Genomic DNA, 19528 nt, shown 5'->3' with positions numbered 1-19528 from the left:
ACATTTCCGACTTATCTAGACGTACTTGTACCGGTTCCATTTCCCAGTACTATTTTTTATTTATCTCTGGTATTTTATATTTTGTCAAAGGGTATATAAGACGATGCAAGTGCTTGCTAGCAGAAACGTAAGCGAGTCAGGGAGAAAGAGATTCTGGATCTCGGAGAAGGAATTCGTTGTATTGAGGGAAAGAGCAAAGAGCCCCGGGGCTATTCGGGTGCTGGTTCTTCTCTCAAGTTGAGTAAATTCCTCGAGACTCATGTAAGCATCCAAGTATTTCGTCGAGTCGAATTACAGCTGACTCTGGCCTTCCGGCCACTCGATTTATTCGATAAAGGCATCGTGCTTGGCATCGATGGCCCTTTAATAACGTCCTTATGGCTTTGCCTTTTATACTAAACCAGCGATAACCGATGTCTTGAGCTCCCTATCCGACATCCATTAGTTTTATTTTACTTTATATATTTATTTATTTGCCTTTTTTTTTATTCCAGGTCTCAATTCCGAGGAAAGACATGTAAGTTTATATTCAAATCTTTCTTATTAAATTTCTATTTTTTTTTTTTTTTCTATGCTTGAATTTAATCGTTCGTTCTGTTGTCGGTATTTAGAGTTTGGATAACATGATAACTTTCCTAGACTATGAAACAGAGGTTTACAATTAAAGTGAAACGGCTTGGATACTACACGCACACATGCACACATATTATACATGAGACTGATAATAATAATTTTGAGTACAAACTTGAGAAAAAGAGAGACAAATTTTGACGGAAGTTGCAATTACGCTTTGACATCATTATCCCCGAGCTTCAATTTTTCCACGACTGAAATCCTAATTTTGAAATTTAACCCTTAGAGTCTCACGCCAATTGTATTTTTTTTTTTTTTTTTTTTTTTTTTTTTTTACCGACAATTGTTATTCTTGCACATTTGAAAAAACAAACATGTAAATAAATTGCGCATCTGTAAAAATTTTTAAATTTATAAAAAAAATAAAAGTCATTTTGTTAAAAAAAAATAAACATTTTTAAAAAAGGTGGAATATAAATTGTTTTGTTAACATTTGCCTGAGGGCGTTTGCGGATGAAAAAAAAAAGGCGGAGGGACTATAAAAATAATTAATATAAAATAGTAAATGTATGATGAGAGAGAAAGAGAGAGAGAGTATACAGTATTAAATTTAGCTTTGTGATAAAGATTAGATGTCGCTGAAGCGAAATGTACTTAAAATTTTTTAGTGTGCATAATGTGTGCCTAGGGGTGGAGCTCTGATATAAAAGCTAGCGCCGGACGAAAAAAGTTTTTATAAAAAAACCGGGCGGCAAAAGCCTCGCAAAAGCTAAATGAGAGCTAGAGGATTGGAGGTAAAATAAAAAACGCTTCGACGTACGTTTATTAAAAGCACTTTCTGAAAACGTTAACGCGCTTACACGACGACCCACTTTGATGCTGGATCCAGTCGCGTTATCAGTAGCAGGGAAACTTCACTCGCATGTCTGAACCATCCAATCTATTTTGCTTTTTCACTGTCTGCTTTAATTACCTCCAATTACTATACATCTATATATTTTTATTTTCATCAAGCAAACTTTTGAAAACAATTTTAAAGTTTAATTATCTCAAGACCTCTCTGCTCTTGAGTTTAAAATGTTATCTGGTCTAATTACTGGCATATTATTTATTTCGACTACTTATTATTTAATTAACGGGAGTAATTCATTAAACCATTAATAATTGGTGTTTTTAATTAGACCCACTTTTATTCGAGTTGATATTCAATTCAGTTTATAATATGCACTAGTTGGTACACGTGTAAGTTGTATAGATTCCAGAGCGATTGACACAAATACACGGGTTATTACTGTGCTATTACCCGCATATGTACAACTACCATTACTGCTAATACTACTACTAATAGTGTAACATTGGGAAGCATAATTAGCGCCCATTTAATACCTGCAATTATTACAGATTGATAAGCGCTGACTGGTTCGTGCAATATCGATTACACTTACGATGATAGGCGTTAATGGCTTTTACGTCAATAGATATACATTATTTACTTTCATCTAATTAATATTATATCAAATTCTCTACATACCTCAAGTAATTATCCTCATTAATTTTATACTTTACTAAAAAAATTCTAATTTATTTTCATTAAAAAAAAATCACTTTTCTCCGAAAAAAGAAGGTAAAAAAAGATCCGAAGTTGGATTCCCGCTCGATTTTTTAAATTTGAAATGACTCCCGCCAAAAAAAAAAACAATAATTAAAAATAATAGGAAATTATTAAATAGTTATGGGTATTAATAGCAAGTATAGTCCGGTCCTATGAAATTGAAATATTAATGGTAATAGCCGAGACAGGTAGACAGGCTTGAAGCTTGCAGTAGACATATAATGCATCATATAACGTTACTATCTATTTCACGATCCCTCGTCGTGTCTTACAATAAACGGGCATATCCACTGCGTGACCTCTCGAGTACACTTCCATTATACTATAACCCGTAACTACCTCTATCACTATCACTATCACCAGCTATAACTATAGCTCTAGTTCTAGTTCTAGCTCTAGCTCTAGCATCATCACTAATACCAATACCAAAGCTCCCCTACCAGCAACACAAACTATAAACTACACCCGCAACGGCGACGTACATCGAAAATTTAATAACCTTATATACAACTCCCTTTATATCATGACACGATCAACTCATTCATGAATCATCATGTGTCACTAAAACTTTTTTTTTATTCAAAGCATTGATTTTTTTTATTATTATTGTTATTGTTATTATTTTAATGACAGAATTTACTATGGACGTTTAATTTATAAGTCGTGTAAAAAGACGCTGTGTACATGTGTGTATGTAAAATAAAATATTTAAATTTATGAATCCGGTGAAAAAATTGAATATAAAAATAAATTCATATTAAATTATTCCAACGAAAATATTTATTATTAAAAAATGGGAGGTGTGTTAAAAAGTAATAAAGTAATTAAGGAATTAAAAATGTACTCTGAAAGTAAATTAAATTTTCGCAGAGCAAATAAACGTGTAAAAGTCGGTACGTTTTTAGAAGGGTTAAAAAATAAATAGAAGGGAATGCAAAGTGAAATGATGCAAGAGTTCGCTCGAAAAGAGATTAAAAAAAAAAGTTCACGGGTGACAGACAAAGGAAAAAGCAGAGAGTGAAGATAAAAAAAAATAATAATCCGTCGACGCGGAAGCGTAATTTATTTTAATTAAAGTGGCTTGCATTATGTAAACGGGGGCTAGTCTGGATGACAAGCCTGAAAGGGTTGAAAGAGTGCAGAGATCGTGGTACCTGACACTACCCAACCCCTTTTAAATATATATATATATACTTGGTATGTATATATGTTTCAAAGTATCTGGGATCTTGGTGTAGCCCTGGAGCGACGCCGGTAGCTCCGAACAGACTAATTCACCCGTCATCCAACTACTACCCTCGGCCCTCAATACCGTGCCCTTAACCCTACTCTCAGACTCTGGATCCCCTTGAGCATCGCGACGCTCCACCCCCAGGTCTGAGCGTGGCTGTAAAGCCATCGAATGGAACTAAATAGAATAGAGTGAAGTGGAATGAAGAGAAGAGAAGAGAAGAGAGGAAAGGAGAGGAGAGTAAAGCAGATTTTAGTAGACCGTGGGGTATTAGGGCTCGTCGGCACTCTCGATCCTGCTTTACCGACACCTCTGATCTCGTTAGACGCATTAATTAATTTACAAGATGGCGGCGAGCGAGAGAAGAGAAGAGTAGAGTGGATAGGAGTTGAGTCGAGAGCCAGAGTCGGGGTTGAGTTGGTTGGGTGGTTTTGACTGAAGAGAGCTGGTATGAAGCTAGAATTGAATGAGAGTTTGCTGGGTTGCGCTCCTATCCCGGCAGAGTGAGTAGTTAAGGCGAGGAGTAATTGCGCAGTCACTCGCACAACATTCCACTTCTACTTCACCCCACTTATTATTCCTACATCCATCCTACCCGAGATCCGGGATCCCCAAGTTGAGAGGGGATGCTCTTTCATCACTCGAGATACTTGATAATTTTAAAATTCGGCAATTACGCGAGATTAATAAGACCGTCTTCTTTCGTCCGAGGGTATAAACTTATCAACTTGTCATTTTTTAACGGTTTGTTTTCCAGAAAACTTTAAACCCCGAGGGTTAAGATGATAAGATTACTGACGATTAATTAATTAAAAACATCTTCCGGCTAATGCCGCTCACTCGCTCATTTTTTAAAATCTTTTACTCTCTTCCACTCGGCTTACCGTCAGCTCGAGACTCCCTTTAGACCCAGATTTTTATTTTATTTTATTATTTTTCGCTCTATTTATATTTATCAAGCAAAAACAAATAAATAAATAATTTTAAAATAAACTTCGCGCTCTGATATCTCAATCGTAACTATTTAAACCCGGGAACTTTTATCTCAGCGCAATGTAATAAAAAAATGCATCAATTTTTTTGTCATCTCGGGTTTTATTTTATCGCCGTCCAGCGCAATGCGTCGCACTGAAATAAAAAGTAATAATAGTAAATGAATAAACTAACGAGTAGTAAAAACAAAACTAATAACAGTAACAAAGGTAACAAGAAGTGTCAGAGAGAGTGGACAAAATAAAAAAACAACAATAATAATAATAATATAAATGAAACAAAGCTCTGTGGGGTGAAGTGCCAACACAAATGCTTGTCACATTCTCGCTCGCTTACTCGCGTGTTAACTCTTCTGGCATATACCTATATTATTTTCCTGTTAAACTTTTACCACTACACACTATATAGTTATACATATATTTATATATAACGTAGGTAGACATAAATCTACATTAATATCTATATACTTGTTCCATGTTAGCGCGCGTTTGCGGACATAATCGCAGACTTTAACGACACGGCACTTTATTACGCTCGACTAAACTTTTTAATAATTTTCCCGTCAGTAATTAGTCTGTAAATTAATGTGCCAAGGCATAAATGTAAGAGTTTAATGGTCTTTTATTAAACTTTATTTTAAACTCGACTTATTTCTTGTTATTGTTATTTTTATTATTTTAAATGGCTCCCAATCTCCCGATTAAATCACAATATTTAATACAATAATATTCTCATTTTCCTTCTCCCCCTTCTCGTCTCGGCTATCGCGATCTCGGTAGACTTCAAGACGGTATTTGCGGCGTCGACAAAGTTTTTAAATAAAAATAACAGAGATGGAGAAAGGGAGATAAAGGTGAGGATGGAGATGGATTATATATTTTTTGTCCGATGTCTCGGAATCGGTGGAAGGACGTTGTAATTGGCCGAGAGATTTAACGAGACGCTGGAGTAGTCCATCGTCCTTGGCGACGAGGAGCCAGAGGAAGGATTTTATGCCCGGAATTATCGCTGGATCTCGTTATAATCACTTCCCACTTAACACTGTATATATTTCCCTTTTATTTATATTCATCTCCATTTTGCACTTTAGTTGCGAAATTATATTCAGCTTGAAAATCTCCGTCGCTATTTTCCGTTGCAAGTCCACTTGAATTCTTTCCTATCTAATTTATTGATTTAAATATTAATTTGCTTTGAAAATGCCCGGAAAAATTACAAGTCCATTAAGTGGCTGGGGTGTTACTGCAATGGAGCATAAATTTATCCGATAGCTCGTAAGACTTTTTAATATATTTTAAAATTAAAAAGCTCTTAAACTCTTCTTTCTCTGTAGTCCAGACCAAAGTCTCCACCCAGTAAATTTTTCTGCAGTTATTTGATCTTACCCGCGGCAACGTTCGTGTTAACTCGACTTTTTTTTCATTGTGTAATGACCTTAGGAGCGGAGCCAGCTCGACTTTGCGAAACCATTCGTTAAACTCAACACTTTTTCTTTGTTTCTCATCGCCCTTTTTCCTCACCAGCTCAACTCTTTTCGGTTTCTCTTGAGAACCAGCCACGCGAGAATCCACCTCAGGGGCATTGTTGCCGACTTTTTTCGCCTCCATTCACCAGAGACGCCAGCGAGTCCAAATAAACCAAAGAGAGAAGAAATAGACTGAGTTAAGTCTTACAGCCAGTGCAGCAGTATACAGTGCAAAGGATCCAGATCACGAGCTTTTCAATTACCGCCAGCATCTATTTCTGCCCCAGCTCCTTTGCCTCTGACTTTTACTCTGCTCCAGTGCTCTCTTTCTGCCTTTGCCAATACTTTGCTGCTCATTCGAATGAAAGGCTTCCAGAAATTTCCGATCAACTTCCATTTTATCTCCAATTGTTTTATTGCTTCATACCTCACTCCTCTGCGGTTCGTCTTATAAACGATATTTAATTGATATTCATTTATAAAACCGTTTTCAATATTTTAATATTTTTATCATTATTCAAATTTAATTAATTTCAAAATTTACTAATTAAAACCCAATATTTTCAACCCGTAATTAAAAATTCAATTATATTTCAAATTTGTAAAAATAACCAATTACCCGAACTGCAAATATTTAAAGTTGAAAAAGTAAAATAACAAAATATTTACATCAACAGAATAATGCTATTGGTTAAATTTTTTTTTTTTTTTTTTTTTTTTTTTTTTTTCCAATACAACAAGTAATCGGAAAATAGCCGTGGAAATAGTAAACGCTGACAATATTATCGACTGGAATGTAATACCGGTGGAGAGGAGTCGGGTACTGCAACTAGTGCCTCTTTCCAATAGCATTTTCACCCCTAACCTTTAAAACCCGCGAGCGCCCACTCTTTCGGCCTCCGCCCAGCTGCATTCGTTTTGCGGTTATACCGCGATAATAATAACAATAATAACAATGTCGATAACCCGGGTTAAAGTGTCGGTGCTTGCTCTCTACCCAATACAGGGCGCGCTGTTGCATAAAATTGTAAAACCCCTTCGCTACTACTACGACTACTACTACTACTACTACTGCTCCTGGCAGTGCTACTGCTACTACTCTTGCAACCGAGATAGCTGCAAACAGAGCCGAGTTAATTTAAAAATGCAAATTCCACCGCAGAGAGAACTCGTTCAAGCTGCCCGGGGATGAACAGCGAGGGTTAAAGGGAGATTGCGGCTCTGAAAAAAATTTAACTAAAAAAAAAATATATATAATATTCCTGAATAAGAGACAGTATTTATGAGTAGTTGAATAAATTTTCGCCGTCAAAAATGTTTATTTTATTTTTTACATATATTTTTTGTCTTTTGCCACGGGTATACCGTTGTGACAGTTGATAGACCCGGAGCCTTGCACTGCATTAAGCCTTTTTTACACACACACACACACATGCACACATGCACATGCACACATGTACAATAACATTTAGTTCCCTCGAGAACATTTCTTTTTCATGGCTCGTAATTTTTTTTCCACCGCTTCTCTTTCTCTGTCTGCTGCTGCCGAACGACACGTTTTAAATCAGAGAGTAACTCACTATTTATTTATTTTTTTACAACCCATTTCACATTCCATTCCCAAATAAATAAAATTACTAACAATAAACTAAAAATCCTCTTGCCTGTTTATAAAAAAAAAAAAAAATAATAGTAATAATAATAATAATTACTCGGCGCCATGAATCACTAAACTGACGGAATAAAACTCATCAGCTCGTGACCTTTTACATAATCTAGGGCATCAGACGAACCCAAAGATATAAATCATTACCGCCTTCGAAGTTTACCGGGACTTGATAAAATTGGAAGCCATAATTATTTATTTCCAATCAAATCACTCGCCGATTTACGTATTCTAGCAATAAAAGATACATAACATTGACTCGACTTGAGCTAGCGAATGATTTATCAGACAACTTTTACCAACCACTGCCGTGTCAGACCTCCCCCACTCGGTTGGAATATTATCGTGCTTACTAACCGCGGCATAAAGACTTTATGTAGTAGACTGATATAAAACATAATAGAGCAGACACTAGACTGTAGATCCAAAGTAAAGAGGAGGTCTTTGCACAGTAAAGAACCATCAAGATCGATCAATAAATTCAAGATGTAGTCAAGGATGTAGAGAATGTGAATATAGCTCTGCTGGAGAATGACTTGGTCCGCAAGTTGGCATCCAGTCTATTGGGTTTTGAGCAGGAGCAAGAGGAATAAGCTTTTCGAGGGATAAATTTGATAGTATTGGTTAGATTTCTAAGGAAGGGGTGGCGGTTTAAGTCATGCTATGAACCCACGAGTGTGGTAAGTGAGCCAACACTGACTAGCAATGGCTGGCTCCTTCACAATCACCCTGACAATTTCACCCACACAACTGCTTACAAGTATTACGTCTTACGTCTTACGTCTCACGTCTCACGTCTTAGGTTCCAGGTCTTAGCTCTTAGCTCTTACTTCCTTCCACTCTATAGACACCCTCGAAACCTTAGCGACTCTTATCTTCTCGACTACTTCTCAACCCCAGTTGTTTCCTTATTCCTCACTCCAGCTTTCACCCTCCAGTCTCTTCCTTATAACAGGTTACGAGCCCGTGTATTCGTAGATGCCGCAAAACCCCAGCTGCTTTACAAGATTGCATTCAGTGGTTCTCAACCAACGGACGAACACACGGATTAATAAATAAATAAATAAATGATTATTTGCGTGAAGGGAATTCCATGATGGTTGAAAGTAAAATATATATAAAGCGTATACGGGTTCTGTGGGATTATTTATTGAAAAAGATACGTGAATTATTACAACAAGTATTGGCGGTGGATAGACATCTCAAAACTCGTTTTTGTGTACGATGGCCCCCCGGAGATAAATCCGATGTAGTATATCTGTTGGACGCGCTGAAACAGATGTATTCTCAGCCGGAAAATATACGTTTATAGTGGAATATACCAGGGAATATATATAAAGACGAGAGTACTGTGCACTGAGCTTTTCATTTCGTTTGCCATGAAAGAGTGTACGGCGTTCCCTTGAGACTTGGATTGAGAAAAAGAATGAAAGTGTACAGCAGAAGGGTAAAGTCTGGAAAAGGAAACTAAAGAGGATAAAGTAACACTGACACTGGCAATGCCACTCGTTCTCGTAGTAGTATTGATGCTGGTTCTGATGCTGGTTCAGATGCTGCTGCTGCTGCTGGGTTTTTATTTTATTTTTTATCTTCCTCGCTCATCTTTTTCTCTGTTGGGTACAATCCAAATATGGTTGTCCTCATCGCCCGGTTTTTCTCATCACATCTCTTTCTTTTCTCGTTAAACCACGTACTCACGGAAATGTTCTATTCCATACCGGCACTGAGATGCTCTTCTGCTCTTATTCTGAGACTTTACTGCGTCGCAGATTCCCTAGATAAATGGAAAAACGCTATTACCCACTAGCTAGACGCTGCCACGTCTTAGTTATCATTTTTTTACTTTGTTTAGCTTTTTTCTTTACCTTTCTGATTAATCCTATCTTATATTGCTACCACCTCAACTTACTTGTTTTACAATTGAGACATTTATTATTTAGTTTTTTCCTTTAGTTTATGAGCTAAATTCTCGGAACTAGATTGAGTGATAAATATTCTGTAGGATATTTTAAATTACATTTTTTTTTTATTTAATTAAATTTAGATGCTAAAAAAAAATATTAAATAAATTATAGTCAATTAGGAAACTAATTTTAAAGCAACACAAAATTAACCCATTGGATAGCCTAAAAAAGCGATATTAATCCACTAAAAGTGCAGTAACTCAGGGCTTAAGCCGTAAAGTTGGTAACCGAGTAATCTCCCTAACAGGATCTACTCGAAAACCACCAGGATTTCTTTCTTATTTCTTCTTCTTCCTCTTCTTCTGGTTCTTCTTAATTTTATTTCACCCTCGGAAGTTAACGACGACAAGCGAGGGAGCAAAGTGCGAGTAGGCCTCGAAAAATAAATAAAGATAGAGCGTTGAGTCGACAAGAAGTGGCAGCAGCAGTGCCGGAAATCACTGGGGATTCTTACGAGTAGACGAGGGTAATGGTCCGTACGGGTGATTCTAAAAGGTTCGAGGGGAGTACCGAGTCTAGGGTACGAGTCAAGACCGAGGAAACGGAAGCTCGAAGCTACGAACTCCGGCACAGCAGCGAGTTGCTCTGGATGAAGGATGAAGAGGTCTCAGTAATTGAGAAGAGGAGATTTACTCGGCAGACTTCTCGGATGCCGCGAATCGGGCGATTAGGTTTAAAAGAAGACCGGGGCTTAAGGAGGTTAAAATTATTTCATTTAATAAAACGGGGAATAAGTTTTATCGGTGGAACGAGTCAAAGATTTTTGCTTCTGGGGAGATAAAAAGTTTTAGACGAGGGATTGGACGTGAAAATTGTTCTCGATGCACGAACGATAAATATTTTAGTATATATCTATATGTGAATGTCGGTATAGATTGCTGGGGAGGAGAGTTTCAGAGGAAGCCCAGGATAGAGAAGAGCAAATTCATTTCGCAGCGATCCCCTCGGGGATGTTCGGGTGAACGACACGATTGAGAGATAGAGAGCTTGTGTTTGCCAAAGTTCTGGACCGGAGGGATTATTCTTCATCTACCAACTTATATTCCTTTTTAATAGCTCAAATATATATATATATATATATATATATATATATATATATATATATATTTATATTTATATCAAACCTTTAGCTGGTTGCAGTAGTATGTGTTGTAAAATTAATTGACGCATTGATTTTTAAAAAACGTTGAGGAAACTGATAGAAGTGAATGTCTGGTCGGAAAAAGCTCGGAAATGTCTGAATAACGTTGATTTGGTAAAAGATTGTCGGCAGAGTGTTAAAGTTATATTTTATGTATGTAATAAATATGAATGTATGCAGAGGGCAAAGAGAGAAAAAGAGAGTGCTGACACGAAAAGAATGTTATTCTGTAGTAAGAGCTGTTGTAGTAGTAGTTGGCAGTTATCAAGGGTCTTTTCGATCCCGCTCCCTGGGGATTGAGTGAGAGATAAATTCGAAGGAAACACTTCCATCTGTTAAGCCGTTACTCCGCAGCATCTTGTCGGATAAGAGCCACCAGGACGACAGAAATAGAGGCATAAGTAATTTTAAATCCCGCGAGAAGTTGCACAGTCGTTATGCTGACTGAGGGCTTTTAAAAGTGGCAAACTTTTTAAAAAGATGAGTTGGTTTCCCTTTGTTGGATTTACCATTCTATCAAAATTTAACATTCCTCGGTGAATACCAGCAAACTAGAGTAATGAAACGGAAATGTCGGAACGAAAATCGGATTAGTGGATAGTTTTCGTTGTTGTTATTTACTTTTAGTTCTTAAAAAAAAATTATCTGGTGGTTGCAAAGGGTAATCTTGTTAATTGCTGGTTTTATTTCCAGAGAAATTCAATATCTCCAGCGGAACGTGAAAAATACAGCAGACCGAGGAGTACACCAGATCCCGGTCATCATGATCACATGCACCTCAAAAAACTGAAGAAAGAACAAGACAAAGATATTGGACATGTAAGTTTTTAACGAAACAGTTTCAAGTCTTTAGTGAAAGAATCGCTTTAGAGAATTGATGGGATTAATAAAAAAAAAAATTAAATTTTTTCAGCAAAGCGACGGTGAAAAAAGCGACCAAGACTTGGTAGTGGATGACGCGAGTGAAGGAGCTGCGAGTCCACCGGCAAATGGAACCTCGTCACCACGCGAAAATGGGCTCGACAAAATGGGCCCCTCGGTGGGCTTAATGAGCAGTCAAATGAAGAAAGAAATACCGCCGCAGTCGCCAAAGAGCGGAACTAGCAGCAACGCGAGCACTCCGTCGGCTAAGAAGATGGAGGAGCGCGAGAAACCTACCACACCGATATCGAAACCTGTGACACCGACCTCAGCGGGTGGCAGCAGTTCGGGCTCGGGCGGTCTCAAACCCAGTGGTTCAAACAAACCCCTGGTTTCAGCGTCAGCTGTCGGCCCTTACCCATCACATTACCCACCACCTCACCATCCGCCGGCTGGTCCTCACGTTGAAATGCTTGGATACCCACCGGGTGCACTCAATGGATACCCAACGAGACCGCCTCTTCAGCAGCTTTACGATCCTCACGGCGCTATGAGAGCACCACTAGGTCCAATTGGAGTTCCTGGCGGCAAACCGTAAGTGTTTCATCTAATTTGGTAATAACCAGGTCACTTGCATTATTTAATCATCTTGTCTATAATTATGTTTTTCTTTTATTACAGAGCTTACAGTTTCCACGTGTCGAGTGAGGGTCAAATGCAACCGGTGCCCTTTCCGCCCGATGCGCTAATTGGACCAGGGATTCCACGTCACGCACGTCAAATAAACACTCTCACTCACGGCGAAGTTGTCTGCGCGGTGACAATCTCCAACCCCACCAAGTACGTCTACACCGGAGGTAAAGGTTGCGTTAAAGTCTGGGATATCAGCCAGGGTGGCAGTGGTAGCGCTAAACCAGTCTCTCAACTCGACTGCCTCCAACGCGACAACTACATCAGATCAGTCAAACTGCTGCCGGATGGCAGAACGCTTATCGTCGGTGGTGAAGCTAGCAACCTCAGTATCTGGGACTTGGCGAGTCCGACGCCGAGAATAAAGGCCGAGTTGACGTCCGCAGCACCTGCTTGCTACGCTCTCGCAATATCCCCCGACTCAAAGGTCTGCTTCAGCTGCTGCAGCGACGGCAACATCGCCGTCTGGGATCTACAGAACCAGACTCTCGTAAGACAGTTCCAAGGACACACGGACGGTGCCTCCTGCATAGACATCTCCGCAGACGGATCTAAACTCTGGACCGGTGGTCTCGACAACACCGTAAGGTCTTGGGACCTCAGAGAGGGCAGACAGCTCCAGCAACACGACTTTACCTCCCAGATATTCTCCCTGGGCTACTGTCCCACCGGCGAGTGGCTCGCCGTCGGCATGGAGAACTCAAACGTCGAAGTCCTTCACGCAAACAAACCCGACAAGTATCAGTTGCATTTACACGAGTCTTGTGTCCTGTCGCTGAGATTCGCCTCCTGCGGCAAGTGGTTTGTCTCCACCGGCAAAGACAATCTACTGAACGCGTGGCGTACGCCATATGGTGCCTCCATATTCCAGGTCAGTCTCTTCATCATCATTTACACCCACTAATTACCCAAGTTAATACATCTTATAATTATTTACTTACTAATTATTATTTTTTTCATGATTGCAGTCAAAGGAATCATCATCAGTATTAAGCTGCGATATATCAACAGACGACAAGTACATTGTCACCGGATCAGGAGACAAAAAGGCAACCGTATATGAAGTGATATACTAAAATAAATATTATTGTTAATATACCTTCTATGCGCTTGTTATATTTATAAACTTTAGTTATTATCTATAATAATAATAATAATATTAATAATAAAAATAATAAAGGATCTACATTGATATACTAAAATAATAATAGCGGGTAGATAAACTCCCGAAGTGATAACTATGCTCGGTATCTATTTTAAAGTAGACAAATTAAGGTCAGAGACACTTTTAACCCGTGACGTTTTTTTTTGACTCAATAATTATTACCCCCAGCTTTACTTCAGTCTCTCTATTTAAATCCGAGCAGTTTATTTTATTGACGAAACCATGAATCGACAACAAAAAATCACCGTTATATACATAAATATACTGATGAATAATTAAAACAGTGGGATAATCGTGATAATGCCCGGTGTAATATATAGAATTTTAACCAAGTGAGATTGTAAGGGCACATAATTATTAAAATCAGATTTAAATAGTTGTCTATTAAAAGTAAATAAATATAAGTGAGGGAGTTGATTAAATTAATGACAGTGTATTATATTATAAATACTTACAATCATAAGATTAATGTGACGATTTGTTTATAATTACACATATACATAAATATATATATTAAAAGTAGATTCATATTATGAATAAATTAAAAATATAAATTTTCTTACTAATTCGATTATATAAATTGATAAATTTTAGTAAAGGCCTAATTTTATTGATCAGTTTTGAATGAAAAAAAAAAAAAAACAAACAAATTTTCAATATTAGAATAGTGGCTGATTAATAATAAAGTATATCAAATTTTAATCGCTTTTTTTATTTAAAAAAAAATTAAACTTTTTTTTTAATAACAAAGAAAGAAAAAAAAAGTAAAACAAATAGTTCCCCGAGGCCTCTACAAGGTACATATAGATGATGCAAAGCGCGTGATACAAAAAAAATATATATAATGTCGTATATTTATATTTTGTTACAGGAATAAATAAAGAAAGAAAGAAAAGAAATAATAATTTGCAGTTGTTTTTAATTATTAATTATTACCAATCAATTAAAATAATAGTAATGTCTATTGTCTATGCTTATATATATTTTATCAAAGCATTTATATGAAGATATGTAAAATTGTTTGTTAATAATTTGAATAAAACGACTGCTACTCTAATAACTATTTAAAATAATAGACCAATAGAAACAACGATACCTCAACAAGACTCAATAGTTTTTATTATTGCTACAAATCAACTGTACAAATGGGATATTCTTTTACAGTTTTTAAATCTATTTGTTTTTAAAGTAAACAATCGATTAAACGTCTATGTAAATTTATTAATGAATAATTAAACAAATTAAATTAAATATAATATATAGTATCACTGAGCTCGCATCGTCCTAATGACTAATTATTTGCAATTAGATTAATTACATTTATTCAATTGCTCATTTATTTTTTTTTTTTCAAACAACTTAAACATGCAGCAACGAAAGTTTGTAAATTTAAAAAATAAATATGACAACTGTATATTTTATAGTAATTATAAAAGATGATTTTTTTGGTTTAAGTTAACTGTTAAGTGTTTATAAGTTTTAGAGGTATTATTGATTAATTGATCTGTTGCATGCAAAGAGAGTTAATACTCAGTGTTGTCGCACACAATTATTATTATAATTTATTTATATTTTCTGGCTTTGTCTATTGATTATTATTATAAAAGCAAGTGTAAATTATTGAGAGGATTATTTTTAGGGTATTTACATAAATGTAATAAAGATTTATTTGTATTTTATAATAATGGATAAAAAAAAAATGATTTTTATTTCTCAAGGAACTTTAAGAATAGAAAAAGTGATAAACTTATAATAAAAAATTTATTAAAATATATTGTCGTCTTATTTTATTTACTTCCCTATCTCTGTATATTTAAGATTTTAATTTTCATTAATATATGACAAATTCTTATGGCGTAAGTGGATTTTCGGTAGAAAAGTCAATTTTGAATAACCTCATAAAAATACAATGCACATAGTAGTAGCTATTTTCTAGAGTAGTACTCAGTACTATACAGATAAAATATCAAAAAATTGCTGTTATCATTTCTCTTGTGCAGGAGGTCGTCCTGAACACGCCTGAGCAGTTGTCGCCCTGTAACTTTATATTTTCATATTTTTTTCTAGGACTTAGTGGCTAAAGTCAGGATTTTGGCTCATTTTTTATGCTTTTGCCTCTTTTACTCAAACTTCTTGGTTTCCCTTAGTTGCTGTTATCATTTTTCTTGTGCAGCAGGTCGTCCTGAACGCGTCTGAGCAGTTGCCCTATAACTCCATATTTTCATACTTTTTTCCAAGGTTCTGTTATCCGTCTTTCAATCCAGAAGTTATCCTATCTCTGGTTATAAAAAATTCTTTATATAGACCCTGATAGCACGAGTTGATCATGAAAAAGTTGGTCATTCATTAGTTTCCGACCAACTTGACGACAAGTTGTCAACAACTTTAGATTTTGCAACTTTTGGCTACAAGTTACCGCCAACTTTCTGAGAAAGTTTTCGTCTACTTATTGAATTTCGAACTTTTGCCACCAACTTTCTCAGAAAATGTCTATCAACTATTGGAAGTACCAACTGTTGGTGGTCAACTTAGTGTCCAGTTGCGGCTGCAAGTTTCTCGTCAGTTTCTCGCCAACTTGGCTATCAGGGTCGAGATTCATACAACCATCAACTGTTGAGCTACTCGGTCACGCAATTTCATCTTTGATCATTACCCAGTCTTGATATTCCATATCTCTTATCTTTTGATGGTAGCAGGATTTCCGTTGTCGATTTCGACCCTTCAGATGATGAACTTTAACCCTTTTCTGAAAATCCAGAAATCCCTGTTTATCCAAGCATTTCCTGCATTACCTGCATTGATTCCTTCCTTTACTGCCTCAAGCTTCCTTACTACCAACTCATTTAGACTCCACATGCCAACAGATGTCGCAACCCGTGGCTCTAAACTCAAATGCACTGAGAGAGCAACTCTATCCCCTAATCCCAGGACTTTACAGCTAATAAATATAAACAAGCATTTACCTAATCCATCAACAATCAACAACCAGCTTAAACCAACAAAACCCATCGAAAATTTAGTATTATCAGCCCGCACGTACTCCCCCAGTCCCAAGCCCAGCATCCTCGTATCCGTCGAAATATATGTGTCTATATATATTTAATATGTAAAATAGAATAGTTTAATCAAATATTCAGGCAAGTTGTGCCAAACAATTTGGCATTAGCTATTCTCAATTCCATTCTATTTCATCGGACATGCGGATGATAAAATCGATAGACAAACCACTGCGGCAAAAGCCCTCGTTAAGGCTTGATTTACGACGTATTCTACTCTCCATACTCCATACTACATACTCTATACTTCATATAGATATTACTATTTTCTATGCATCGCATTTCATCGATTCTTTCTCCCTCCCAATCCCCCTTTAGTTGAAAAAATCCCTCGCCGCGAGATCTCCCGCCCGTCATCAAAAGCTTCTCTCTGATAACTAAACTCCATTTTATTTAAATTCAAAATTTTCAGTTTATAACTCAAGTAAATCTACTAAAAATTAATAGCGTAATTAAACTGAGTAATTAATAATAATTAATAATAACATCTACGTCCTGGTTAATGGGCATGCCGACGTCTGCGTCCCTGTCCATGTCCACGTTGAAGTAAATCGTGTTCAAGTACTTGTACACGTAGCAGAGATCAAGATGAAATATAGATTGAAGGATAATGTTAATTAATCATAGGTAAAATAAATAAATATTATTTTATTTTATTTAATATAGCGAGTGAATGCGAACACGACCGCAGTGTACAGGGAGTGGCTGGCTGCCAGTAGTCGGCTCGAGGGGTTAATGTACGTATGTGCCGTCACTGGTGGTGGTTTCCGTGGTGGTAGTGGTAGTGGGTGGCAGAAGGTGCCAGTGATGGTAGTGGTAACGGCCACCACCCTCAATTCATTCCCCTCGCCCTCCTCATCCTCCGTACATTCATATATATATATATATACACACATATAACTATATATACCGATGGTGGTATGTTATCCTTCCTGCAAAAGGTCACGTCCCGCCCTGTCGATCGTTCACCTCGTGTCCTCAGGACCAGCCAGGTTAAAGCGGAAGAGACACTGCTCCGTTCGACGTCGACGTACCGACACGCTCTTTTTCAAGTTCATCCCTTGCCGCTTTTTTTCTTTGTGTTTTAGAGCTTTCGTCGGCTATTTTTTTACTACGCCTCCCTGTTCTTCACACATCCATCACTATCATTATCGCTACTTTTATAAAAAATAAAAAAAAAAAAGGTAATAAACAATTTTCCGGTAAATATCGATTCTCGAATCACGTGGTATGGATTTAAAAATATATTTAGCAGACTCAATTGATGATTGCAAATGTAATTAACGGGGTAATTAATCTGCATAATTTATATAATCTGGCGGTTGGGGTGGTTGGGTATCAGCAGCTGAAGAGATTAAGGGAATCAATGGGACTTAGCGCGACAACCCTGAAGATTGTGGACACCCGAGAGAATGGGGATACATCTAATGAGGATATATGGACACCGAAAACCCTGTAGGTAATGTTACTAGCGATTTAGTAGGGAAATATTGGGATGTAATGGCTAGTCCGAGTACTTACTGCTACTAGCACTTAGTGTTAATGTAAGGACGAGTAGGAATACGAGTACTGGTAAAGTGTAAGTACAGGTACTTGGGCTGCAGCATCAGCATCAGCATCAGCATCGAAATAGGGAGTGGTGCGGGATGTAGGAGGACTAGCTGGTGCTTTAGATCCCCCGCAAAATTCCCAGCTACGACCCTGGTGTCATCTCTCCCGGGCTGCATCGGGGGGTGAACGCCCTCTGCTGACCCAGACTCAGAATCGATTTCTATTCGGTGCACGATTCCGTCAGTATTAACCCTCCTTACGATACACACACGCCACTCAATCTGTCTATCCAATCAACACACTAAGCCAAATCGTTTATAAATAAAAAAAATCTATATGTAAATATACAGATGTCTTAGATCAAGATGACATGGCGAGGATAAACCGCCGAGAAAATGTGCTACGTGCAGGGGATGCTTTTTGCTTTTTTAAAGCTGCGGAGATCAATGCACGGTGGGAAATTTAATTTCACGAGTTTATTTCCGGCATTGATTGGGACGGTTCCTGGCGTGATCCGTGCGATGATGATATCAATCATGTCGTATATACCAGATAGCATGTATGGGAGATTGTAAGGGGATGACGAGAGTGCTACTCTAGAGGGTAAGAGAGAAGAGGATGTGTTGTACACAATTACGTTGATGCTGAGAGTTGGCTACGTGAAACTGCTAGTCCAAATTTTCACGTATCCTCCTTTCGGTTCCGGTTGTGAGATAAATATAAATGTGCAATGTAACTATATATTGTTCGTATTCTTTTGTGTTCAGAAATATATTTCATGTGATCTGAAAATTTATATTTCCATTACAATTATTATTATTATTAAAAAAAAGTTAACAAAATGTTTTGATTGGAGTTTAAATGGTAATAACTCACAAATTATTGAGTTTATGGAAAAAATGAATCAACACTTTTTTATAGCAAATTTAATTGGCTATAAAATTATTTATATGCAATTTTGTCGTACCTTTGATATATATCTCATAACTTTGATTTATGTACATACGGTTTATCAACAAGTTTGAAATTTCATTCTGTTAAAATTTTGATATCTTTAAATTAAAATTCTGGCTTAACTATTGAAAATATGAAAAATATATAAGAATACAAATTAATAGAAAATTAAATTTTCTACAAAAAAGATTTTATTAAGTTTTTCCATAAAGTTAATACTTTACAGACAATTTTTAATTAATTGATGTACAAAATATTTATAATTTTTTTTTAATTTCAGTTAAATTACTTGTTACGTATAAATTTTTTTAAAAATAATTCAACGCACAAGTATTGACATAAAATAATAATAAAGCCACAATTTAAAATGAACGAACTTTGAATTGGAAAAAAAGTTTTTCTTTTTTTTTTTTTTAAATAAAAGTCAGTTCATAAACTGCAACTTGAAAATGAAAATGAGAATACTGGTTGCCTTATAAAAGAGAGAGATAAAAGTAATATTATACGTAGAGCAGCATTTCTAGAACACTCGACATCTATGAGAGTTCAGTGGACGAACTTCCATACAACGTACCCCCATTTTTTTTTTCTTTTTTCCGTACTATT

The 19528-nt window shown here is 36.6% G+C and overlaps 1 protein-coding gene across 2 annotated transcripts in view; it reads left to right on the top strand.

Annotated features, from left to right (window-relative positions):
- The window catches only part of LOC103570142 (protein groucho), a 53146-nt gene extending 38056 nt beyond the window's left edge, over positions 1-15090 (top strand). For both annotated transcript variants that reach the window (XM_008547764.2, XM_008547771.2), the window contains exons 7-11: positions 495-517; positions 11339-11464; positions 11559-12100; positions 12188-13067; positions 13165-15090. In XM_008547764.2, coding sequence (XP_008545986.1) covers positions 495-517; positions 11339-11464; positions 11559-12100; positions 12188-13067; positions 13165-13272 — 1679 coding nt within the window. In that variant the 3' untranslated portion in view covers positions 13273-15090. The remainder of the gene's footprint in view (positions 1-494; positions 518-11338; positions 11465-11558; positions 12101-12187; positions 13068-13164) is intronic.
- Positions 15091-19528: the final 4438 nt, after the last annotated feature.

Source organism: Microplitis demolitor, chromosome 1 (genome assembly GCF_026212275.2).
Source record: "Microplitis demolitor isolate Queensland-Clemson2020A chromosome 1, iyMicDemo2.1a, whole genome shotgun sequence".
Lineage (NCBI taxonomy): Eukaryota > Metazoa > Arthropoda > Insecta > Hymenoptera > Braconidae > Microplitis > Microplitis demolitor.
Note: the sequence above shows the minus strand (reverse complement) of the source record. Positions and strands in the feature narration are given on the sequence as shown.